At 49.7% G+C, this 26814-nt stretch overlaps 1 protein-coding gene across 1 annotated transcript in view; it reads left to right on the top strand.

Moving 5' to 3' along the window:
* LOC138503859 (interferon-induced transmembrane protein 1-like) overlaps window positions 1-26543 on the top strand; it is a 40860-nt gene extending 14317 nt beyond the window's left edge. Inside the window, exon 2 of the mRNA XM_069623918.1 lies at window positions 24927-26543. Within this exon, the coding sequence (XP_069480019.1) occupies window positions 24927-25139 (213 nt within the window). The 3' untranslated portion in view covers window positions 25140-26543. The remainder of the gene's footprint in view (window positions 1-24926) is intronic.
* Window positions 26544-26814: the final 271 nt, after the last annotated feature.

Genomic DNA, 26814 nt, shown 5'->3' with positions numbered 1-26814 from the left:
TGGCCAATCCCGTGGCCCCTCTTTCATGGGTTCTCATCTCCTATCTGTGCGCTCTACCCCTCTCAGGCCAGCATGTGCCCGAGACCACTGAATGCTCAGGGGCCACGGCCTTTACGCACGGGGTGGAGGCCCTGCCCCCCCCGCCGAACCCCATACAACCTCAAAACACCTAGGTTTGTATTACCAGGCCTCAAAAGCGGCTCTAACAACCTCTCTTGAAATGAGAGCTTCATTTTTAGTTGGAAAAAGGCATTGAATTCTTCAGATCAACCCAGGAGTTAGTATATCACTAGCTTCATAAGATCTGGTAGATTCCCAACTGTTTTTATACTGTATCATGGGTGGACCTTTAGCACCCAGGGCCCTTGGATGGAAGGATATTGCTGTCTCCTAAAAAATGGTTTATCGATTTGTTTCTAGAGCCTCTGTTGTTTTCTGCTTTTATGGACCAGTAAATCCCCACTGTCTGAAATCTATTCCAACCAGATATGTTGTAAATCTTTTCCCATATCGGCGGCCCAGCACTATTTGAGCATCTCTGCATGAGTACATACTCCAGATATCTGTAAGTATATACAGTTAAATAAATGACAAAAAATACAGACTCTGATACCTTCTTATGCCACCTTAGTCAGGCGGTGGAGTACAGTTCAGGTGTTCATAGTTTTTTTTTTTCCCCCTATTTTTTTAAAAAAAGTGTAATGTTTTCAAACGTCAAAAAAATCTCCCTGCCCTCTCCCTTGCCCCCCTTCTCCTGGGGAAGGCAGGGGAGTAGTTTACTTACAACAATTAAACGGGTAGCGGGTCCCAAGATGATTTATGAGGTGGGTGCAAGTGTGTAATGGTGCAGAGCTAGTGTAGCCTACAGATGTAGTGCAGATGTAGTGTTTGTTGGTGTATGTCCGAGAAGGCAGGAGTATAACTTGGCTAGTGGGTGGATGGTAGGCTATTGACTCTTCAGTCCTTCAGTTCCTCTCCAAGAATGACCGTCGGAGTGGCCCTTATGGTATTCTGCAGCTGACACCCAAAAAATGTAATGGAAAAAAGTAAACCTTTCTCAATCCATTTCCCTTTTCCCCTCAAAGTTTAAAAAAAGCACAAAAAAATCCCTTTCCCCATTTTGTATTCCTACTTCTATTTGGTCTTTGTCCTTCCAGTTCCTTTACGAACGTTTTGTTCACTGTTGTGTTTCCGCTTGGTTACACCACCTTTTCTGTGTGCACCAGGGAATGTCCTGTGTTTGCCGCCTTCCCCTGTGTTTGCCACCTTTCCCGGTGTCTCTTTGCTCTTGGAGGGAGAGGAGTTTCGCCTCTCTGAGGAGAAGGATGGTAATTTCTAGCTCTTGAAGGAGAGTGGTGGGCCTCTTGTGTTTTGTCAGTGTAGGTGTCAGTTGCCAAAAACAATGATTGCCTCGGGTAGGTGAGTCCTTTGGGTACAGCTTAGGAGGGGGAGGCAGAACAGGCATTGATCGTCCTCTGACTCTGGAGAAGGTGGATGGGCCTATGTCGGTGCATTAAGCCTTTGACCCGTTGTTGGTGAAGAAGCTGGCAGGATATCTGGTGGGGGGCTGAGGACACACCCTTGCTATCTTAAACACAGAAGGAAAGTGTGGCAGCTGTGGATACACTGCAGGACTTTCTGGACAATGTCTGCAGTGACCTTGAAGATGTACGTAGTAACGTACCAGGCTTAGGGTGCAAAAGAGGTGTGGGGGCAACCTGGAGATGGAACAGCTGGAAGGGACAATGTGGTATCCCAGCGGATTACTTAGGCGAAATCAAATGCAGGACTGGGGAACGAGGGGCTGTAAATGGAGTTCTGCAAATCTTCAACATAAGCTGCAAACTTATAATTTTGTCCATGATTTAGGCCCTCTTCTGCTTTAAATATCATATAGATGTGTCTTAAATGCACAGAGTTAAATTCACATCGGTGTTTGTTTTGGCATCAGTGGGCACAGGGGCAGGCGCTAAATAGCTCTCAGTTTTGAACCCTGAAATTAAGCCTCTGCCCCTATATACAAAAGGGTTGTGCAATGGCAAATGTGATGAATCCAGGGACTCCCCAAGGGAGCCACCCCCTTTGGGGCTAGGGAGGCAGGCCTTCTACGCAATATCCTAGGGGACAGGGCAAGCAGGATCCCATTGGAGGTGACCCCCACCCCCTTTGGCGACAAGGAATGCACAAAGAAGTATTCCCCTGGACGCGGTCAGAGAAACAAGAACCAGAGTGAAAACCAAGGTCTGGTTTAGGAAGCCCTTGGCCAACCCGAGGCTGGGAACCAAGCTATCTGAGCACTATTTCAGAGAAGACTTTGATTGATGCAGACAAGAGGAACTGGTTGTATTTAATACATCCCAGAAGAGCGAGACAAACTAAGAACTGTTTAGACAGACTGATGGACATCTGTTTGTACTAACAGAGGACGCTGATGCACAGAGATGCACCTTTTCTTTGCCGCTGATTATGCTGACTCAGTCAGTTGTAGTCAAAACGTCTGGAGGAGTGCACATTAAGGGCACATGCTTTAGAGGTTTGCAGTTTGGACGTGAGCAGGAAAACAGTTAATGCTATAAATATGAAAATATGCCACAGCAATATATTCCAGTTGGAACTTGACGGAATTTAAAATGTATATGTGTTGCCTGAGAATGGCCGAATCATGTTGTCCAGCTTAAATCTTCATCTGAATATCTCTTCAATTATTGAATTTGGGTGCATGCTCGAGCTCTTATGTTTCCTGTCGTTAATTTAGGAATGGTGTACCCAAAAATGCTCATGTTTGCACCTCTCTTTATTGGGGAAGGCCCTAGAAAGAATGATCAGAGATAATCTAAATATCAGGACTCCAAAAAAGTAGTAGTAAACACGCTAATGACCTCTCGAACTTTTGCAGTCAGTCGCCTCTGTTTGTCACTATAGCAGTGATACAGTAGCAAGGTGTTCTGGGGTGTCGGTACAGGCTGGGGAGTGCATGGTGACAGGCATTTGGCGAGAGTGCTGCTGTGTTGATCTTCTGGGCTCATGCCAGTCCTGTGAAAAGTGTCACGCGCCTTTGATCCTGCAAAGATGTTAGTAACTCCACCCCCACAAATCTTGGCCCATTTCCTGGCACTCACTTATTACACTATGGGCAGGTGGGTAAGTGCTGTCGTTAAGAAATTGCACATTTAGGAGAAACTGTTGCCCCGGACAAAACTTGTCTCACTCTGTTTTTATGCAATTAGTATTTTATTTCGTCACATAAAGGTGGCCCACGCAGTAACAGCCACTAAACCATAACTCCTGCCTAACAAGATGTATCCCCTTCCTGCATATTTTGTATGGTGGCCACTGGGATTCTGTCCATCCTCCGTCAGTAGTTGGCTAATCTTATTCAGTTCTCTACCTCTCTCGCTCTCAACGAAAGCCCATCACCTCAACTGCTCGAACAACCTCTTGCCTCGGTATACAACAGTGCCTCGGTATACAACAGTGATCCCGAAATCAATCTAACCGGTCCTATTTTATACATACATTTTTCTTTTCTCCAAACTGCTCTGTTGATTCCCAGGTTAGAGTCCGGTTGATACTTGATTCTATAACTCATTGGCTGGCGCCTCTGCCCAGTGTGCTAATCGGGGAACTCGGAACGCGGGCTGAGACTGCTATGGTAAGCCCGTGTTATAAGCTGCCAGGTGCCGGAAATGGAAGAGGGACTCCATACGGGGCACTGCCTTCCAATTGCACAGTGGCCATGTTGGTGTAGTATTTTCTCTCCATGAACAGAACACTGCAAGGCATCTTGTTCAGAGAGAAAATACTTCTTGTAATTTTGTTTGAAAAACCCATTCCCCCCCCCCCATATCGCATTACACAGATACTAATGGCTATATGCCTCCGGGTGGCGGGCCCACCCTGTGGGTAACGGCCCGCCACCCTAGTTAAGGTATCCTGTCTGCGCTCGGGCCCTTAACTTGGGCGGCAGGCTGGCCGTTACCTACAGGGTGGGCCCGCCACCTCAGGGCATATCGCCTCAATAGTCCTATGATTCCAAATGTGGAAGTTTGAGTTCACTAAGGCTTACTGATCCTACCGATTTGTAAAATGAATTCTTGCATGAGACTGGAGAAGAGTTGGCCTTCTTTTCTTTAGAGTAGACTGGCAACTATAATTTGTGAACAGCAATATAAACCTGTTCATGGAAAGTAGCTCAAGACCAGTTTCTCCAGCATGGCATCCTCGATGGAGTTGTATGTGTTGCAACTGTTTCCAGTTGTTATAATTCCGGCTTCGTCACCCCAATCCACCTAGCTTTGTAGATGGAGTAGCACACATGATGAACACTCCTTTGCTGGGGGGAAAGTAGAGGTCCTTTTCATGGGGTGGGGGAAGTATGTTGGCCTCTAGACCTGGAATGACCTTTAAAGTGTGGCTTGCAGACTCCAGCTACTCCTAAATGATACTTGAGTTGTTCGAAGGTTTCTGCAGTTTATATTAACTGTCAATGATTTAATTCCATCCGCCTTAGGGGAAGTTTTAAGAATTCTTATTAAAAATAACATTGAAAAAGAAGGAAAAGAGGAATGTCTGCAAGAAGAGGGAGACGGGTTGAGGGGTGTGGTTCTTGGGTAAGGCTCGATTTTGGGAGAGGTTTGCAATCGTGTGCGTGTCAGGGGCCGGTGATGCTAGGGTGCACCGGGCAGGGTAGTGAGGTGCAATTGGACTGATGTCTTTAGAGAGGCCTTTTGTGTGCAGGGCATAGTTGATATGCCTTTGATGTAATACATCATCCACATTCAAACACGTGATTCGTGGGCAATTTCATATTGATCCTCCCATGTTTCTGGGGTAAGATCTTTTGCACCCTTGTTACAATTGGTTACTATATAGTAAGAAAGTAGTAGGGTTGGAGGTATCAAAATGACTGGAATATTAGGGTGCCCGTTTCCCATTATTCACAGTAGGACGCAACAGATTGACATCACTTGAGGTAGCAAGATAACTGCTAGTTGGGGTGTAGAGTCGGGCCAAAAGATGCCAAGAGCCAAAGCAGTTCATCACGCTATTAAACTGTTGCAATTTAATCCACTATGGGAATTCTGAGGAAGATCTTAAGTTCTCTGCATGCACAGAATCACACCAAGTGATCCCATGAGGAAACCTGGAATTGTTTAGTTACCATTAAATTGTGCAGCGCCCAGAACCTTGTTATCCTCCATCCACAAAGATTTTTGTCGCAAAAGTAAACCTCTAGGAAATCATCACAGATCATCGCCATCGGGTCTCCTCCGCCTGTAGATCGACGTGTGCTTATTTTTTAATGTGATTGGCTGTGAAAAATGCCTGTAGGTGTCCTTGGACTACATCATTTTTCTTCGTAGATTACGTTTAAGCACCAATCGGAGGGTAGGGGGGGGAATCCAGTGTCCTATATGGGGCATGGTGTAAAACGGGTGGTGCGCACAGGAAACGGATGTAGGTGGGGAGGAAACGCAGGGCCACTCCCCTTCTCTCCTGTGGACAGCTGCACTCCTCTCCTGTGTCCAAGCTCCTTCAGCTCCCTCCCCAGACTGTCTCCCTCCCCAGACTGTCTCCCTCCCCAGACTGTCTCCCTCCCCAGACTGTCTGCGACGCGCCACACGTGGCACAAGCGTAGTAGCACTTTTTCAAAGGCAAAACTGTTTGATTTACCAATGTTTGTTTCCAGGTGTCGGGGAAAATATTTGACAGGTGGCAACTCTAGATCTATAGCAGCCCAGTTGGAGTGCCCTTGCATTTTTACTAGCACCAGTAGCACCTTTACCCAGTTGTGGGACTTGAGCAAAAAGCACCCACTTGCTGGGGTTTCAAGCCAATACTTCTAATGTTAAATCAACACTACATGTGCCAGCCTGTACATTCTTTTGGGTTAACAACTCCGGACTGGATAAAGGTGCTGTCATGCAGCCATTTACTGTTTCTCGTAGCAACTGAGCCTCAGTGTAAGCAGTGCCCCCCCATCCCACAGTGTTGGTTTGATTATTTCCAGTTAAAATGTATTGCAAAATCAAGTGCCTGTTATGAGAACTTGGAATTCTGGATGGTCGCCTTGGAGCTGGAAGATGGAGCACCATGTGAAGCCCCCCCTTCCATTTCCATGGTTGCTTGGGAGGTTGGTGCGGCTGTTGCCTCGCCACCAAAAGAATGTTTGGGGGGGTGGCATTGACAGGAGGGGAGGGGGAAGATGACGGGGCGTGGGAGCAGCCATCGGGTTGCTTGGAATGTGAGCTTGGATCGTGGGATTCAACCCACCTATCCGTGCAACCTGATTGGCTGACTCCCCCGCCACAGGTGCTAATTATAAAGCAGCCACACTTGGCTTTATTCTCTCTCTGGCATCCTGCACCCACCTTTTTTTTATTTGTTTATATAGCACATGTGGTGGCTTCACCCACTCACAGCTGCAATTCTACCTACTGTACGCATTCAGTTACTCCCCCTGGGTTGAGGATCCTTTACTGACCAACGATGCTGCCTTCATGACATTCAATATAATGAAGGATTTGTTTAAAGAAACCTTACTTCGGCAGAATTTGCAACTTCGTGGCATTGTTGGCTCACCTGCTCCTGAGACTACACTTTTCCCGACTTTACTGTAGCCCTTTTTTTGCTTTGGATTGGTGGTCTTCCCCGCTGAGTGATCCACCGCCTCCTCACTTTTATACCTGTCACAAGGTGGAAGGATTTGAAGAACTGTCTCTATGCCCATGTTGATCAATGCTACTCGTTATGTCAAAAATCTAGCCACTTCATCCCAAACAAAAAAGTTGTCTTAACTCGATTGGCAGCTGTCTAAAGAAGAACTGAAACTCATGTGGGAGGTTGTGTTAAGGAGGGACTAAGAAGAAGGCAAACTCCCAACTCTGCTGAGATGGTTTCCAAGGAGGTGGACATTAAGTGTGAGGTAACCACACAACCTCATCTGCGTGCTGTTTGTCACGTGTAACAGAAAATACATTTGTGTTTTTTTTAACAGTGCCTTTTGATATTGAAGCTAAAGAAACCATAATGATGGGAAGTAGAATTTTCCAGAGTGACCCTTTGCACCAGAGATCATCGCCGATGTAGTCCTGTTGGTCTGCAATCTGATGGAGAGATTTATATTTGAGAGTTTCCCCAGTACACTTGCAGCTGCACATTAGTGACCACGTTACTCAAATTACTGCTTCATATATACCTCCTCGGAACACGGTGGCTTCACAAATAATGGAACCAGGCCGGCTGGATCCACCAGTGTTCAGAGGAGCAAAACACTGAGTAGCCAAAATATGAGAAGGCTTTCACCTTGTACTTGGGAGCAAAAAAGCAAAGCAGTGGCAGTGTGGGGATCCAAGACCTTCTGAACCAATGGAAGTAGAACCTCTAGTTTTCTCTACTCTTTGAAATAGTCCACCCACCACTGGCTGGTCCTGCATCCAGGCTCCCTTCTCATGTTCCTTCTCACTCTTGCGCAAATCTGATTTCTCCAAAATTGCTTCAAGCTTTAATTGCATACCAGGGGAAAAAATTTAATTGCAAGCAATTAACCAGGCATTAAGTCACTTCCCACCTCAAGTCTACCCATACACACAGCACACCCTTCTTTACTTGCAGAGTGTCATGTATCAGCGGATTGTGGCTGGTGTACATTTTGCATGCTGTATGACTGGATACGATTGGGCTTGCAGTTGTATTTAACTTTGAGTTGGACAAGAGAACCGGGTCTTCGAAATACTATTCTGGATTTGCATCTCATAATTGTTCCTTTTTGAGGAATACTTGAACATGGTATTCATATCTGGCTCTGCTATAGATTACGAAAAGTGGGAACGGCACAGGTTTAGGGGTTCATGGTTGGTGGAGGTTCTTTGTTCGTAAAAGATTACCCTTCTACGCATAGTACGAACTTGGTTCAAATAAACTGCTCTATGGCATTTCCTCCACTCAGGAGGGTCTACAACCAGGTTTAGCTCACTGATCCTTCACAGAGAAGAAAATTCCATTGGCATATCAGTCTGGTCCCACCCACAAGGGCAGTCCAGCACCAAAATGCTAAGCACAGGGCTTGCAAAATCTACTAGCCCACTCGCAATAGCTAGTAGTTTTAATGAAGAGTGAGTGCCATTTACATGATACTCCACCTTGCTGGTGAGTATGGGGATGTTAGAAACTTATTTTTCTCCAGCATGGGGTTCCGGCATGGATTCACATGCTCATGAATATTCCCCGTCGTCAGGCTGGGAATCCTCGGTAAAGAAAAAATCAGTTTCAGTTTAGTTTCTGAACTGTCTTTCTCATAATAACCAATCACTGGTCTCTGGGTCATACTGCCCCCAGCCAATGACTGCCCTCTACCTAAGCCCCTCCTCCTGGCAGCCATCCTCAGATTTTTACTGCACATTCAAGGGTTGGGAGTCCTCGTGCTACAGCTCTCGAGCTTTTACTGCGTTTTGCGAATATTTATTTATTTTCTTTCGAAGAGTTTAATCTCTTTTTTTTCGGTCAATCGAGCCTCAAGCTCCACCGTTTCTACTTCCGATCAACGGGGACCCGTTTCGGAATTTTCTACGCCCCTCAAGGGCTAGGTTTTCATCGAGTTACACTTCTTGGAGGATTCCAGAAGATCTTGAGGCCTACCCCGTGGACATGGCCCAAGACAAAGGAAGCTCGACGCCCGGATCCAAGCTGTTCAGGAACTGCCCTGGATGCGGATTGCAGAATGACTTCCAGGAGGATGAGCATTCTAGATGCCTCTACTGCCTTCACGAAGACAAAACGCACGTGGAGAAGGACGGTGCGTTTTGCAAGAACATGTCGGAGCGGACCATGAGGGATCGGCGTATCCGCCTCACTAACTGGCTGGAAGGGAAGAGCCCAGCGGTAGGTGAGAAGAAGAGGTCCGAGCGGTCTTCTAAGTCCTTTGAGGGCGGTCCGGCGACGGGGGCCCAACAAAAGGCAAAGCACCGCGGGCACTGGGAGCGCCGAACGGTTGGGCTCCTCGGCTGCCAGGCAGGGCGCACTTTCACCGACGCCATCAACCACGAGCCAACGCTCTGGCTCGGGGAAGAGGAAATCGGAGAACCCGGGTAAGCTTCTGGAGAGGTCCCGGTCAATCCTGACGGAGACAGCCGAGGGTGAGTAAGGTGGTGACCCTCACCCCCAAGGTGAAGGCCTCAAGCGCGCCTAAAGTTGTGAAGGCCTTGATTCACCCGGCTAAGGCCTCTATCAAGGGAGTCGTGGCGGCCCTGGTGAAGCCTGTGGAGGCTACCCCAGTGGAGGTGACCTCGGGGCCCAGAGTTTCCCTGCCACCGCGGAGGGAATCCTCTTTTCAGCCCATCGATAAGACCCCCGTGAGAACCCCAGTGGAAAAAGGGGGGCGGGGCGGTGGCCATCACGGATACAGACTCTGAAGAGGAGCTGGCTGGAGTCGTGAAGATCCTGAACAAGAAGTTCGAGGAGGTCCGGTCCCACGGGAGGGATCCCGACGAGGCGGACGAAGAGAGCGACGGTGGTGCCGATGAGGGTCCCGTGGAGGCGGAGGATTCCACTCCCTAACCGTCGCAGCCGGTACCCGAGAGCCATCTTGATGGCGATCCAGGCCTTATGTACGGGGATAAGGATAAGGATGAGGTTGCCCTTACCCCCAACGGACGATCCAGCGGAGCCTGGCCCGTCGGGAAGCCCTCCAAGCAAGCGGAGGAGAGTTCATCTCCCGCCGCCCTTCCAGCCTTCGCGGCCCTCACAGCCTTCATCTCCTTCCCCTGATCCTAGGGATGACACTGGGAACAGAGACGGCCACGACGGGGACGGATGACGACGGTGGTGACGACAGGATGGGCCTTCCATCACCACCTCCTCGGGCCTCCCCAACCGACGAAATCGGCTCCTTCCACGCCATGATCACCAGGGTATCCGAGATCTTCGAGCTCTGCCCCGAAGAATAGAAGAAGGAAGGCTTCCTCTATCAACGGCGTGAGGCCAAAAGGAAGACTGTCCTCTCGGTCCAGTTCTTAACGACGACTGGGTCGAGGGGGGGGGGTGTCGCTCCTGAAGAACCTGTCCACGACTCCTGCCAAGAGAGACCGGTACGAGAAGAAGTACCGGGTCCCGGATTCTGCCCCTTCGTGCCTTAGGGCGCAGCTGATCCCGGATTTGGTCGTCTCGGCGGCGGCCAAGAAGAAGGCGGCGGGGGCCACAGCTTCAACTTCAACCTCCCCGCCGGACGGCGAGGGGAAGAAACTGGACGCCATGGGACGACGGGTCATCTCGTCGGCTGCGACGACAATTAAAGCAGCCAACGCCCTAGCGATTGTGGCACGCTACAACCGGGAGCTTTGGTTTCAGATCACTCCTCTGCTGGACTTCTGGACGACAAGAGGGCGGAGGCCCTGGAGATTCTGCAGGAAGGCGAGGTGGCATCGGACCATGCCATAACGGTGGCCACGGACATTCCTGACACGAGTTTCGGACAGTTGGGCAACAGTGTTTGTCTTCAGCGTAGTTGGCTCAAGGCGACCGATTTTCCGCCTGGACGAGCAAACCAGCGTTTTGGACATGCCCTTCGACCGGAACAAACTGTTTGGCAAGACAGTGGATGAGTGACTGCAGGCCATCAAGGCCGACACATAGACGGCTCGGGCCTTGGGAGTTTTGCAGCAACAATAGCCGCCCTTTCAGAACTCCGGGGGCAAGCAAGGTGCCTCCAAAGGATTCGGCAGCGGCTCCTCGACGTACTGCCAGGCGGCCCACACCTCGTCGCAGGAGGCTTACAGAGGACGCGGCAAGTCAGGAGGATCTCATCGTCGGTGGCAAGGCCGCTGCCAAGCAGGACTGAACCGGCCATAGCGTCGGGCCCCCACCTGAGCACCCCAGTGGGAGGCCGGCTGGCGAAGTTAGTCAGCATGTGGGAGTCCATCTCCACCGACCGATGGGTGCTGGATGCCCCGGCCCGCTGACACACTCTCGAGTTCCAAAAAAACAAAAACAAAAAGTGGCCCTGCATTCCACCCGTGGCCAGGAAGGAAAACCACGTCCCTCAACTGCTGCTGGAAATAAGGGCGATGCTGAAGAAAGGAGCCATCAAGCTCGTCCCAAAGAGGCTCCGGGGCTCCAGAGTTTACTCACGATACTTCCTCTTAAGAAAGAAGACCGGCGATTGGCGACCCATCCTGGACCTGCGTCGTTTAAACAAGTACATCAAGGCCCAGAAGTTCCGGATGGTCACGTGCTGGGGCAGCTGGAGGAAGGTGACTTCCTATCGTCGCTGGACTTGGAGGATGCCTACTTTCCTATCCTCATTATAAAAGGACATTGATAGTTTCTCAGATTCGTAGTCCAAGGGCGGCACTACCAGTTCAAGGCCCTTCCTTTCGGATTGAAGTCGGCGCCCAGGGTATTCACCAAGGGCCTTGCACCAGTGGCGGCGCGGCTGCGCCTGCAGCGGATCCACATCTACCCCTACCTGGACGATTGGCTCATCTGAGCAAAGACAAGAGTACTCGCCATCGGGCCCACATCGAAGACCGTCCAACTGCTCACGGAACTGGAATTCTCCATCAACTTCTCGAAATCCCACCTGGTTCCGTCGCAGGTCGCACTGTTTCTGGAAGCCAAGCTCGACACAGTAACGCGGTTGGCCTCTCCGTCGGAGGAAAGGACGAAGGCCATCCTGGGAAAGGTGCAGCAGCTGTTGGCCATGGACGTGGCCAGGGTGAGGTCCATCTAGTCCCTTCTCGGCATGATGTCCTCATGCATCTACCTAGTGCGCCTGTGCAGACTGCGGATGCGTCCACTGCAAGAGTTCCTCGAAGCCCGGTGGATGCAAGCAGCGGGCCGCTTCGAAGACAGGATCTCGCTCAACGAGACCTTCTGCCAAGCGATCCGGTGGTGGGGCACCTGCACGCATGTGCCGGCGGGTACGGACTTCAGACCCCGGCACATCAGGAGACGGTGTGATGACGGATGCCTCCCTGGAGGGATGGGGAGCGCACACCGGAGATCTCCAAGCAAGAGGCCTTTGGCTCCCGGAGGAGAGGTCACTGCACATCAACGTCTTGCAGCTCCGAGCCGTGTCCTGGGCCCTCAGGTCATTCCTCCTGTCCCTCAAGGGCAAGGTGGTGAGGCTCTTCACCGACAACACCACCACGATGTTCTACATCCGGAAGCAGGGAGGCACCAGATCCCCAGCCCTATCCAAGGAGGCCCAGGATCTGTGGCACTGGGCTGTCGCCCAGGGGATGTATCTGGTGCCCTTCCACCTGGCAGGAATAAAGAACACCATCGCCGACTCACTCAGCAGGGAGCTGCGCTCACGCCATGAGTGGGAACTGTGGCAGGATCAAGTGGATCGGCTATTCCAATGATGGGGCAATCCCCAGATCGACCTATACGAGACAGCGACGAACACCAAGTGCCGGAGGTTCTCCCCAGCCGGGGAGCATGGGCGATGCCTTCTCATTCCCCTGGGACGGCCTGTTCCTGTATGCGTTCCTGCCGTTGCTGCTGCGACTCATCAACCAACTCAAGCGGTCCCGGTGCAGGATGATCCTCGTTGCACCGGCGTGGCCGAGACAGATCTGGTTCCCGGACTTTCTGGACTTGTCAGCGTCCCCCCCCCCCAGTCAAACTGCCGATTGACGCGGATCTCCTCGCCAGAGAAGGAGGCGCCATCCTCCATCACGACCCGGGGTCGCTGAACTTTCAGGCCTGGCTCCTGCAGCACTAGAGTTTGGAGGGTACGATATCCCGGCGGACTGCAAGGAGGTGCATGCAAAGGCCAGGGCGTCCTCAACTCTCAAGTGCTATGGACACAAATGGAAGAGGTTTTCTGTCTGGTGCCGGGCACAGAAGATGAACCCTCTGTGGATTACGGCCCCTCAAGTGCTGCCGTACTTATCGTCGCTGGCCAAGGCGGGGCTGGCCCATGCCTCCCATCAAGATCCATCTGGCGGCTATCTCCCGCTATACTAGAACTCTGGGGCGCTCATCCCTGTGGTCCCATCGCCTGGTGAAGGAGTTCATGAAGGGACTGTTGTTCCCACCGGTGAAGCCTCCGGCCCCGGCGTGGGAGCTCAACGTGGTGCTGACCAGGCTCATTGGGCCGCCATTCGAGCCTCTGCATTCGGCACTGTTGAAGTTCCTGGCCACAAGAAACGCTGTTTTCCACGACATCACCTCCGCACGACGAGTGGGAGAGATCCAGGCCCTCTCCTGCAAGCCTCCATACCTGACTTTCCACGAGACGAGCGTGGTGCTGAGGACGCACCCCTCCTTCATGCCCTTGGTGTTACCTGTTTTCTTCCCGTCGCTGGCCGAGAGGACTTTGCACTAGCTGGATGTAGCTAGAGCGGTGAAGTTCTACGTGGACCGCACAAAGAGTTTTTCGGAAGCACCACAGCTGTTTTTGAACCAAGGGAATGCCCTCTCGAAGGCTTCCATTTCCAGATGGCTCTCTGGCTGCATCCTGCATTGTCACCGGTTGGCAAACCGGCCGTCTGAGAGCCCATTCAACCCGAGCGATCGCTGCTACCACGGCGTTCCTATCTGGTGTGCCCCTGCTGGACATCTGCAAGGCTGCTACGTGGAGGTCGACGCACACCTTCACGAGATTCTACTGCGTCGACCAGGATTCCAGGGAGGAGTCCAGAGTCGGCCAGGTAGTGCTGCGCAACCTGTTCGCCTGAAGGGGGGCCTGGTGAGGAGGTAAGATGCTTAATGTTCAGTTGATGAAATGCTTAATGTTGTGCCTTGCCACCTCCCGTGGTTGTGAATGTGTATCTTGTATTCATGAGCATGTGAATCCATGCCAGACCTCATGCTGGAGAAGGAACAAGTTCCTTAACTGTTGTTCTCCAGCATGGGTCTGGCATGGATTCAAATGCGAACCCTCCCTCCTACCCCTCTGCGACTCTTCACTTGGTCCTACTGCCACTTTACGTGCTACCAAATCTGAGGATGGCTTAGGTAGAGGGCAGTCATTGGCTGGGGCAGTATGACCGAGACCAGTGATTGGTTATTAGGAGAAAGACAGTTCAGAAACGAACTGAAACTGATTTTTTTCTTTACCGAGGATTCCCAGCCTGATGACGGGGAATATTCATGAGCATGTGAATCCATGCCAGACCCATGCTGGAGAACAACAGTTACAGGTAAGTAACTTGTTCCTTTCATTTACTGCAAACACTTTGTTTGTAGTAAATGGCTAATACAAGTTTCACTGTGCATGCATGAAAGCATTGCACCAAATATGAAGTGTGCTTATGGCGACATGCACCATTTTACAAAAAGCACTGGTAAATATTTTGTCAGCAGTCACCTTGGTGCAAGTGCATTTCTCTTAGATCGAGTATATAAAGTAAAGAACTTGCCCTACAAGTCTAGTAGGATTTTGAACCAGCCCTACAGGTCTAGTGGGATTTTGAATAATTTGCAAGGCCTAAAGCATTTATCCTCGGAACAAGAGTACCATCAGCAACCCCAGACACGAGTTTCAGCCTTGTTGGGCCTTTTTAGTGAGGTGAAGCTGAGCCTCTCCACGGCAAAGTGAGCAAGCGTCTACGCCTGGATTACCCTGGGTTACTTGGGGTGAATCTATTGAGAACAAACAAATCGATATTTCTCCATTATGGAAGGTACAGTGAGATAAAACATGGTGGTAGACCCTCCCGATTGACAACCTACCCATAGAACAGATTTGGCCATGCTTGTTCTCAGTAGAGGGGCTCACAGTATAAACCTTCTCCACATCTTGCAGGTCTCGGCTCAACCACACTCTTTATGAAGCTTGTGCCAATGATAACTGCATCCCTCTGGTGCAGTGCAGTCCCCTCTCCTCCTTTAATTTTTTCTTTAGTTTGGGTCGTTTCGTGGTAGGGGGGGAAACAAATCCACTTTTACGGAGTTGAGCCTTCCATTTATTGGTGCAGTTTGAAACTCAATGGAGGGTAACTCCTTCCCTTCACATAGGAAATATTGGGCCTCTACAGGATGCCCCTTGCCCATGTCCCTAATGGGCACCAAGCTGTGGTATTTCTGGGGGACCCATGACAGTCTGTGTCCAAATAGTTATGTGCCAACATCTACATGAGCACCACCATACTGACCTGGTTCCAATATAGCAAACCAATATGCTTCTCTACTGGGCGTGTTTGGCGCAATCTCCCAGCTGGTGAGGCGAGCTCTTTGCTTTTCTGATGAGTCTAACCTTTTACTAAAGAAACATAAATTGTTCAGCAAGCAGGTGAGGACTAGAGCAATCAATTACCTCCAAAAGACAGAAACAATCTCATTGAAGTTCTGGAATTGACCACTTTGTGTGCCTTATTAACACAGCCTACCATTTGTTCCTAATAGCGTATTTGTCCGTAGGCCTTAAAACAGGGTTCCATGTTAGCAAGCGAGGGTGTGAGACGGCACTCGCTTCACTCCGCATGGTTGTCATTGAGCTACAGAAGTAGGCTACTAACCCATCATTTTTGCTAATAACACATTGTGTTGATTTTGCAAGCTGGGAAACTTAATGGGTGCGCTTTTCAAGTCTTGGTGTTGACCACCAGTAGAAAACCAGCGACGATGTGAAGGATCTCTTTGATGGAAAAGGGCCCTCCCTCATTCTGAGGAATTAAGGTTTTTTAATTAAGTTTATGATCTGAGGCATCCTAGGATTGTACTGAATCTGTTGGAGCATTTTACATGCTTTGTGTGGCATACAGTGGCCCTTCACCTGGAGCCCCTAAGACTTCCATTACCTGTTGGCTAGTCTCCTGTATTGAATAATACAAGAGTAATCTAGTTTCTTTCAATTTTTCCCATCAATTTGAAAGAAGACACATAAAATACCATGCAGCACCCACCCACATTCTATGTGCCTGCCCATTAGCTACACCGCCTTCTTTCTTTATATTGAGCTGGGTCCATTGTGCAGTGACTGCTGTCTCTCCACCGATTTTGTAAGAGGCAGGGACTGTAGTAATAAATGGATTCTTGTACTCCTGGTCCACGTTCCTCTTCCTTCAGACGAGCCACGTCCCCAGCCCTTCTTGTCGACGTTTTTGTACTTTGTTGGTACAGTTGGGGGTAACATGTAACCAATACTTGGGAATGCTGAAGGGCCTTCCTGGAACTGGGCCTGGGAGGAGAATAGCATCTGCTTGGGCTTTTCGCATGGGAGATGTTAAGGGAAAGATCTTGCTTCCGTCTTGGAGGTCCTGGCCTTCTTCGGCCAGGGTCCAATGATGAATTCTTCCTTCTGGTGAAGCCTGCAGATGATCTTCCAAAAGAGGGGCTCAGCCCTCTTTATGGGCACCCGTGATTGGTGTAGGCTAAGCCTACCTTAATGAACCAATCCTGGGCCCCCACCAACAATCTCCTGTATGTGTAAGGTCATAACCTGAGTGCTTTGCAACAGAAAAGTTAAAGAGGTGAAACTATGTAATACTAAGTCCCACCCATATTTTGGTCTGTTGTGGATCAAAAGGTCCCTCTGGTTAATGGAGCACCCTGAGTAGCAGGTCTCTCTTGAAGGTGCAGCGAGACCAGACTTTCTGGCTCTGTCAATCCACATACTTTTACCTTCTGAATGGGGTCTCCCTATGATATGGCATTTATAACGCGCCTATGCAAAAGTGCTTCAAGGCGCGATGAGGCAAGGGAGGGGAACAAAGAGAGGACAGACAGCGATCCTACTAGGCCAGGTGTCATTCAGATCGCGCAAGTGCGTGGGAAAGGGGGGACAGTGCAATACAAGAAGATAACAGTAAGTAGCGGCCAGCAAGAGGCAAGTGCAAGTGCGGACATCCGGTGTCAGGGGCTGGTAGGGGGACTGTAGGGATACAGAAACAGTCCCCAAGTGCAGGGGTTGCAAGGGGGGGCAGTGCAGGTGTGAGACGCTGGCAGGGGAGGGACCTGGGCCCGAGATCATAGGGTGTCCAGGTAGCCAGTGTAGTTCAGGTTTCAACCAGGAGGTCAGCAGAGGAGAAAAGGCAGAAGCAAAGAGAAAAGTTTTGAGGTGCTTCCGGAACTGGAGATGGTTCTCCTCAAGTTTAAGGGGGGGGATGGAGGCTGTTCCAGAGAGAGACACCAGCCGAGGAAAGAGATCTACCACCAACTCGTTGATTGGAGAAGCGGCTGACCCTGAGGGAGTTGGAGGGGGATGAGCGAAGAGCTTGAGAAGGAAGATATTTAGGAAGGGAGAGTTGAAGGTATTGAGGACCCAGACCCCAGAAGGCCTTATGAACGATCCAGAGAGTTTTGAACTTAATCCTCGCATCCACTGGGAGCCAGTGCAGAGATTTCAGTCCTGGAGAGATACGATCCCTGGGCTTGATGCCAAGGACAAGTCTTGCAGTCCTGTTTTGGATAAATTGCAGAGGGCGGAGAGTAGAAGCAGTCGGATTTAGAAAGAGGCTGTTAGAATAGTCCAGCCTAAAGAGAACCAGAGCTCTGGAGACGGTGAGTTTCTGGGGGAAGGAGAGTAAGGGAAGAATACCTCTGAGGAGGTGCAGCTGGTAGTGTGACTTCTTAGAGACGTCTGAGATGTGAGGAGAGGAGTGTAGATTTGAAGATGACACCAAGGTTTCTAGCCTTGCAGGTGGGAGCAGGAAGAAAGCCAAGAGCGGCAGGCCAGAGAGCTACAGGGAAGGAGGGAGCGGGTGTGCCTATGAGGAGAATCTCAGTCTTACTGGCATTAAGGCAGAGGTTATTGGCGGCACACCAGTCCTGGATAGCAGACAGTCAGAGATGAGGGAAGGAGAGGAGGAGGCCGAGGGTAGCCTGAAAATGAGCTGGGTGTCCTCCACATAGCACGGAAAGTTGGGGCAGAGAGTGGCGATGCGGTGGGCAAGGAGTGCCAGGTATTTGTTGAACAGCCATGGCGAGAGGTTAGACCCCTGGGGGACACCACAGGTCGAGAAAAAGATAGCGGAGAGGAAGGGGATGACTACTGTAAACACGCAGTCCCAGACATACTGAGGGCGGGAGCTGGCTTCCGGTTGACAAAGTGTATGAAAGGGTGTTGGGGTTTCCTGTCTCCTTTGTTAGACTCTGCAGCCAGGCCTCATGTGGGCCTGTTTGAATTAAACTCTAATTAGTATGTGAATGCTGCCACCAAGACATGGCAGATCCATGGAGCCTTAATTAGTTAATTAAGCTCTCCATGGCAGGGGAAAGGTTTGGCCCTCCCCCCTTCTGAGGTGACATGGTGTACTCCTGGCTGTCATATCCTATCTAAATATGATCCGGGGGACTGCGTCTGTAGGCTGTGTCCACACATAGTACACAAGTATATGCGTATGTCATGCAGTGAGCATAGGAAAATGTGTGCGGATCAGCCCCACACATTTTCTGGAGGTTGATCTACCATCATTCAATTTCATTTTAAAAAGCCCAGGCGAGTGCACACCCCCCATGTGGATGGGCGAATTCCTCACAACTAGTGACTAGAAGTCCTTGTACTGTGTAACATGCAATCCACCAATTAGAGCTGGGTGACATCGGCAGGGCTCAAGCCCACCCGCATCCAAGCCCCCCCCCAACATGAACAGAAGCGTGTCTGCCTGACTTACTGTCCCAGCCACCTCACTTCCTGTCCCGCCCAGCCAATCATTGATTGACTGGGAGAGGAGCACTTGACTGTGCAGTGGCTGTGGCAAATTTAGTGGTTTGCTCATTCCCCTTGACATCTCTCATGCCCCTCCTTCCCCTCACCATTCAAAAACCACTGGCGCTGTCTCCGCCACCTCCTCTCCCCAAGCGCCACCATCCCCTTTTCCCTGTCCCAGCTCCCCCCATCCCAAACACACAAGCGCTTCTCCAAACCCCCAGCATTCTGCTTAGTCCCCCTCCCTTAGGGGCCACCATCTTCTTTACCTTGTTCTCTGCCATAGGCGGCCCCCCCAAAAGAAACACTAGCGCTGTCCTGATCCAGCACCCCATGTGCTGCCTGTCCCCTTGTCCCCCTTCCCAGCGCCACCATCCACGAAATACCAGGGACTCTGCCTGCCCTCTCCATTACCTCCACCTGTGTACGACTACTCCCTTCCTTGTCCTCAGCCCCTTTTGTTGCCCCAGGTACTCTTAGCTCCTTTTCTTGCCCCCAGTTCGCTTTAGCCCCTTTTTGCCCCACCCCTAGACCTCATTTTCTTACACCAATCCCCTTTACCCCCTTTACTTGCTCCGCCCCCTTTTGTCTCCCCAACCGCTTTAGCCCCTTTGTTTCCCTCTAGTCCTATTCTGCACATTTTCTTGCCCGCCCCTTGTTTGAGCACCATTTCCCTGGCTCGGCTCGTGTTTGTAGCCAAGAGCCAGGCCAGACCCCTGGCTCAGCCCTACCCATAAATTCTCTCAGGTCTTCTAATACACCTGTGCCAGAAGTTAACGTCAGATGTTAACACCAGTACACTCTTCCCAGAGTAGAATCCTACAGTAGTGCTGGTTTGTTCTTCTTTTTAACTTGCAGACTTTCTTTTAAAAGCAACCCCTTTTTTGTCTGGCAATTGCATTTCATAGCTCAGCTACTTGATAGTTTAGTGCCCTGGTTTACTTTCCTGCAAGTTAGTGCCAGGAATTTTATGCACACACCTCCCCACCCCCCCCAAACATCAGTTCCAGGAATCTGGCCCATGTGTTCTCGTGCCATAGTTTACACATTTGAGCCAGGATTAATGTTGTAGCACAGTTCTTTGGCACCTTCTGCTGCAAGTCTACGAAGGCATGGTCTAGAGCCCAGTACACTCACATGTTTAGCCTATATAGACGCGAGTCCCACCAAGGCCCATTTAGGGGAAGATGGACAGTCCATTCACAGGAGAATGCACATTTCGGCAATGTATGATTTGGGGTTGTTTTACCGAAACGGAAATGTTCGAGGGAGAAAAGACCAAAGATTATTACAGATTTGCCCAAATGGCTATCCCCTGACTATCCCCCCCCTCACTCCCCACTTACCTTGCATTCCGTCTCGTTCTGTCCCTGCGACGCTGGTTCCCTTTCACTTCTGTGATCGGGAACCGGCGCTGGAGGGTCCTTTCTTCTTTTTTTTTTTTTTTTTGGGTCAGCTGTAGGGGTTTCCCCCTCAACCCCCGCTCACTATATAGCATAGTAAGTGGGGGTTTGCAGGGGACACCGCTGCAGCCTTTTTGGGGGAATGCGGGGCAGCTGCAGGGGACACCCCTGCAACCCTCACTCACAGTATAGTGAGCATGGGTCGCGTGGCGACACCCCTGCAGCCCTAGACCAAATCCAAATGACCTACCCAACCAAAAGTCGACATTTTAGAAGGTCCAACATTTGGTGGTACCTTCTTTCGGACTTTTGGTTGGTTAGGTCATTTGGGTTCGGTCTTTTTGGCTGAAACGCAATGTACACCATCAGAGGGCTCTGTTGCTAGAATCCACATCTTGATGCAGTGGTAGCTTGCTCTGCACCCAAATCCCCGGTGCCCCAGCCCACAGAAGTAGTGCTGGGATTCACAGCTTAATGTAAAGGCGCAAACGACCTACACAACGGTACCAAGATTAAAAACACAATGAATGACAAAATATAGGGCTTCATACCCTGTCATTGGTGCAAACTCCCAAAACACAAATGACGGGAAGCACATGGTCTAATAATAATTCAGCCTGAGTGCACAAGTGACATTCCACATTGGTACAGGGTAGGTACTCCAGCACACTAATCGCAAGATCCAGCACCTTTGTTCTAGATTGTAGTCTGGCATTTGGAACCAGAGCCAGTGCTCCCAGGGCTCGGTTTCACACATATAACATGATCTGAGGCCTACGCCTCCCACCTGACCAGTGAAGTGAGACTAGGGATTAGCGGCCAAGGAAGAGAGAGTAGACTGGGCTCTCTACCTGTAGATCAGAAGGCCAGCAAGGGTGAGGGGAGGGCAGGTGCAGGAGCTGTAGGTGCAAGAAGTTGGACGGCAACGTGTTCAAAGTGGCAATGGAGAAAGTAGGACCGAGAAATGGAGCTGGTTGATGATACAAATCCACCCGGCCTTCCTTCTTTACCACCTGGCAGTGTCGAAGGTTTCTGTCGGTGTGCGCGGCAGCAATCCTTGCTGTTTCATTGGGGATAAAACATTTTCTGTGATGCCCATGAGTGCAAGCTGGGGATGCGGGATTTGAAGTGTTCAGTGGGAAGGGATGTGGGAGAGGGCAGAGTGTAGGGCTGTGGGGGTGAGGTTGGAGTGTAATTATAGGCGCTATCAAAAGGCAAGAAGGTCCTAAGGGAATGGGGAAGAGAGGTCGTAGAGTAGTGGGGGTGTATTGTCGGGCAGGGCTTGTGAGTGCTCCAAGCAGAAGTATATTGGGGTTATAATGCACAGTGGAGGGGGGGGTCTTAAGTGGGGTGCAATTTTTATATATGGTCGCTAGCGACCAGTACACTTGATCCATTGCCTTTCACACTGAATGCAGTTATCCTGTTGGGGAGAAGCAGAGTTCGGGGAGAGGGATGCTGGCAGCCATTTTGTGCAAGAGGTTAATCGGTTCACAGATGAGACTGTTTTTAATCCCTTTTGTGCTGGATACCTTTAGTGTTTTAATTGAGTTACCCGTTCACATGCCTGTAATGCAAGCGCTGCCCTCTGTGGCTTTTGGCTTAGGGTCCACATGGGTGGGAGGGCGGAGATTCAAACTAGCACCAAGCACCTTCAAAAGACCATTAAAGTCGGCAGTTTGCTGTTCGTCAGAGCAGAGTGACACCATGAAGAGCGGAGTTTGGGACTATAAATGTCAAATATCTAACGTGCTTTTCCACAGCTATGCTAAAGCGCTGGGCCATTGGAGGGAATGAGGAGCTGGTTAATAGTTGCCTCTACGTTCACTTTTTGAGTTGGTTTAAAAAAGAAAGTGCAGCTCAATAGTTGTCAGTAAAGTGGTAAAACTTCTTCCATGTGTTGGTATTTATGTGAAGTTTCGTGCCTGACGCAAGCCACCCTAATGGGATCTCCCTCGCTAGCATCTTCCAATCCTCCTCTCTCAACTCGTCTGCTCTCTATTGAGCACCTCTGCTCCTTTCATCCATCCCCAAAAGAAAGTTCACACCCAACCCTTTGTCCCTTTACTTTGACCTCACCCTCACTTCGTCACTTTCCGCTTTCATTGACGCACTTGCCACCTTCTTTGGCCTTCACTATCCTTGCTTGCATCCGCCTCCCGCCCTCAACTCCTGAACTCTCCAACCATCCCAAAACTGAATGCCATCCGGATGTCGCCACCTCTCGCTGAGGAATTGATCGCTCACTCATGATCCTTATTGCCTATAAGACTGTGCTTGCCTTTACCAATGCTCTTTACTCTGCCATTTCTGATTACTATACTGATCTCGTATCCCTTCTTCGTTCTCACCCCCAAAATGAAACGTACACCCATATTCTCCCCTCAATATGCTCCCTATCCCATTCTATACTCCTTCTCCTCCAAAATCGGATATGACACCCTGCCCATTTCTTGCCTCTTCCAAGCACACCTTTCTTCTTTTTTTGCCTGTCACCCCACTTCCCCACCGTATCCCTCCCACTTCCCCACTGAGCTCCTACCCACCCTCTGCTCACACTTCTAGTGCTCCCTTGACCCCTTTTATCAAAGAGGTTGTGCCACCCCCCTATCCCCTCACACTTCATTCAATCTTTCCCTGTCTAACGCCCTCTTCCCTGCCTGCTACAGAATAGCCACTCTTGTCCCCCTGATTAATAATCCCCCGTCTGACCATCCTAGAGTTGTCTTTAACCGTATTGTCCTTAATCTTGAGCTTCACTTGCTCTCATTCATCCTCCTACTACTTGAGCTTTCGGCAGCCTTTGATACAGTGAACGGCCGTGCCTCCCTTCAAACCATCCCCTCCCCTGCCCTCCCTCGGCTTCGAGGACCGTGTTCTTGAGTGGGTAGCTTCTTATCTCTAACTGCTCCTTATCTCGTGGAACTCTTTCGCTTAAGATCGGTCCTCGTTCCACTTCTCACCTCTGTTGTGTCCATAAATTGATAGACACTTTAAGAAGGAGGAGCTAGGAAGGGTTGCACAGGCAAGGGAGAGGAGGAGTTGGGGAGAAGGAAGTTAGTTGGTGTAAAGGAGGGAAATGAAGAAAAGCTATGCCAAGCAGTGGCTCCTGGCTGTTCTTTTGTCCTGTGGTCGGTGTATCTATAAAACAGCCTCCTACTTTGGCAAACTCATCTCATCCTTTGGCTTTCAATACTACTTCTTTCACCTTCCCTCCTTCACCCTTGTTCTCTGTGGACGTATTATGCAGCTGCCTCTCAGCCACACACAATAGATGCCATCATGCAGTCTGAGGCGTAATACCTCCAAGATGGAAATCTTCTTTCTTCCTGCTCCCAATGCTAACCATAGCCTCATCTCCTGATCACCTCACTCCATCACTTAAGACTTAAAATCTTGGGGTTTTCTTTGACTGTGATGTTGGACTCCAGGAAATTATCATGATTGCTCGAACTGCTGCCAGGGTTCACCTTCTCAACCGAATGAGAATCCACCTTTACCGTCCCCCATCGATCAGCCAAAACCCTGATCTCTGCCCTTGTGCTCAGCAAGCTGGGCTACTATTCGAGCCTACTCCTTGCCGCTCCCCCATACTCCTTCTCTCCACAAAATAGAGTTCTCCCCTCATACCCTCTACAACTTACCCAGATCCATTTCCCACCAGGCTTAATGGCTATCCATATAAAAAGCCTCCTTCTCTTATACGTGCATCCATGGACTTGCTGCTGACTGCACCTCTCTACCCTCCCTCACACTGTGCAGTCGTCCTTTCTACACAGCCTTGTCCCCCGGCCTCCTTCCCCCACATCCCGCTCCTCTCTACTTGCCCCTCTCCGATGGAATGCCCTCAGCAACCTATAGCCCATCAGTGGCATTATTAAAGACCAGACTTAAACTCCACCTGTTAACCAGTGTACATCCCATGCCACATATTATTCGGTTGGGATGTGATGCGAGAACGCACAGACATAGTGGCACCAAGCTATTGACTGGAGAGTGGCCTTATGTTACACCATGCGAGCAAGGGTAGTGAGCAAGCCCAGCCCATTTTAAGCTCAGTGGCTTCTCTGCCATTGGAAAAATGGCTCTAAACAGGCATTTTTTAAAACACGTGTCCCTCCCAACACAATGATGGACAAGTTAAATATATGAAAAACTGGCATATAAGATTTGATACAAACAAAGGAATAACTCTGGAAGCTTTATAACGCATTACTTGCTTCAAAGGGATGTGGAGGATAAGGAGAGATGGAAAGAATGTGGCGGGGTGACTGAGAGACGACGGTAAGAGAAGCAGAAAGCAAACCAGAGGATTCACAGAAAAGAGAACCACAGGAAATCTCCAGTGTCCTGTGGCCAGACCACCACTCCCAGTGTTGCCAACAAGGCAACCACCGCTTGCACACGAGCCTGCCTAGCAGAATAATATTTCTCTCTTGGGTGGGTCGCGCTCCTACAGAAGCCAAGACATCCCAGGCTCAAAATGAAACTGCTATGCAAAGAAAAAACAGGAAACCAGCTTTCCCTTGCTTTGCCCTTGACCGCTGGAACACCACCCTGGTGTCAATCCAGTCTGCACCAACGCTCTTGCAATTCAGGAAGTCAAGACTTTACTGTCCAGTCAATAGCTTGGTGCCACTAGGACTTTGTGTTCTCACATCCCAACCCTGTGGCTGGTACATCCCATGCCACATATTGTAACCCACTTTTTACGTTATGTTGCCCTTAACGACATATACAGTGCTCTGTTGTTTCTTTGATGGGTTCACACTATATAATACCCCATATATATTGCTGTAGAATGCAATGCACTGCTGACCGCACCTAGAGCTTTGTGAACTACTGCCATTCATAGTCTTTCTTCTGATTTCTTTACATGTTGTCTGCATCTCTAACTCTGTTAATCTATTCTTATTTTTTTTTTTTAGGCACGGGATCGAAAGGTTGTGGGGGATATTAATGGGGCCACCAGCTATGGCTCGACAGCAAAGTGCCTGAATATCACATCGCTTGTACTGAGCTTGCTCTTCGTCCTCCTCTTCATCGTCCTGCTGGCCACTGGTGTCATTGCTATGCAAAGTGTAATCCGTCAGCAGGCCGAATTTGAGCACAACGTCTGGGGGCCTGGATCTGGGAAGTAACCTGGCAAACCACAGTATACCGGTCCAGCACTGTGAATATACCACTGTGACTTCTAACTTCATACCATCTTGGCACGCTTTACCAACACCTGGCTTCTGGTTTCTTGCCAACCAGTCGTGGTCGATGAATTTGACAACAAGCTCTGAATAATTTTCCCGAACTGCACCAGCATAGTCCTCTCTCCTCGGCTTCTGTGTGAATTCTCACACCCATCTCCACTGATCTGTGGTTTCTCCATAAGTGCGTGAGCACTTGGGCCCACATCTGGACCCCATGCAGCCCTACAGTTAGGGTATGTATTGGCCGCTTTTACTCCATAAAAGTAGCCAAATACTCCCAAAAAGTAAAAATACCCCCAACAAAAATGGGAAACTGGACATATATGACCTTGTGCCCCTGCTTTCACTCGCACAGCTCTGTGGTTATGTTTGGACCAGCAGTGCACTAAGTACCACAGGAAGAATTTGCCTGATCGGAAGAAGTAAACGGTGCAAAGAAATATATTAAAAAAAACATTTCCGTTTTCCAGTTAAAGCATATTTTTACTCGCTTATAAAATAGTCCGATTGCCAATTGGACTTTCATTTTTACTCCCTCAAAAAATCTTTTGACTGCAAAAAATAGGGAGTAAAATACACTCACTATAAAATCTTATCTGGAGCACTAACCCCATTCCTTCATATCCCTATCCATGCCTCAAACACTGATTTCTTTTTTTAATTTTTTTTGTTTTTAAGCCCAGTTTAATTTCAATAAATTTAGTTGGAGAGCATTCTGCCCTTTGTTCTCCCAGACCTTGTTCAAGTGCTCACATTTCTTCAGCACTCGCTGATTGTGTGCTGATTGCCTTAGACGGGCCTCCAGCGTGATACATGCCCCCCACCCCATATCCTATGTTATTGTATCCCCTATGTACCTTTTGTGCTTGTGGTTGGAGCCTGTGTAATGTTCACGTACTGTGCTCATTCGCAGGGGACACCACTGCTCACACACAGGAGTGGACTGGGAACCAAAAGAGGCCCTGGATTTGTTTTTCTCAAAGTGCCCCCATATTTCAGAATGCAAGAGAAAATGGCATCCTAATTGAGTGTGCTGCATACAAGCAACCTAGACATCGAGCAATGAGGCGCTCTAGAGCCACCTGGAACCATCCTTCTGTTCAAGAGCCATTGTGCTGGTAGCGTCTCTGTTCGTTCTTTCCTGACTCTGTAGAACCAGTGTGCGTTATGGCAGCGATAGCTTTTCTTGTAGCAGCACTTATTACCTATACTGCGAAAAGGAGAGATCTCTCCATGTTTAGACTATAACCATTTTTGTTGCCTTTTGTGTCTTAACACTTTCTATGGGCGCTTTCTGCAATGTAAGTGATGTTGTGGGCACTAATAAAGAAAATATATACCACATTTGTATTCCTTGTTGTGTTGTGTATGTGTGACTGCGTGGAGAGCATACACATCTTTTGGTTGAGTGTGTTCACACCATAAGTGTTTGTGTCTCTAGCTCTGGTGCTGTTTTTTTCTGTAGCTAAAGAGCTGTATTTCAGTGTACCACCATGAACCGCTATACTGCTGCCTTTATTCTCTCCCTACCGTAGAAAAGACAAAGGCCACTCGTGTGTCACTACGATCTCCTGCAGCATTCCCCCCACCATAAATATTAATAACAAACGGACCC

Source organism: Ambystoma mexicanum, chromosome 11, assembly GCF_040938575.1.
Source record: "Ambystoma mexicanum isolate Mex_15411 chromosome 11, UKY_AmexF1_1, whole genome shotgun sequence".
In the NCBI taxonomy this organism is placed as follows: Eukaryota; Metazoa; Chordata; class Amphibia; order Caudata; family Ambystomatidae; genus Ambystoma; species Ambystoma mexicanum.
This window is presented reverse-complemented; position numbering and strand designations above follow the sequence as displayed.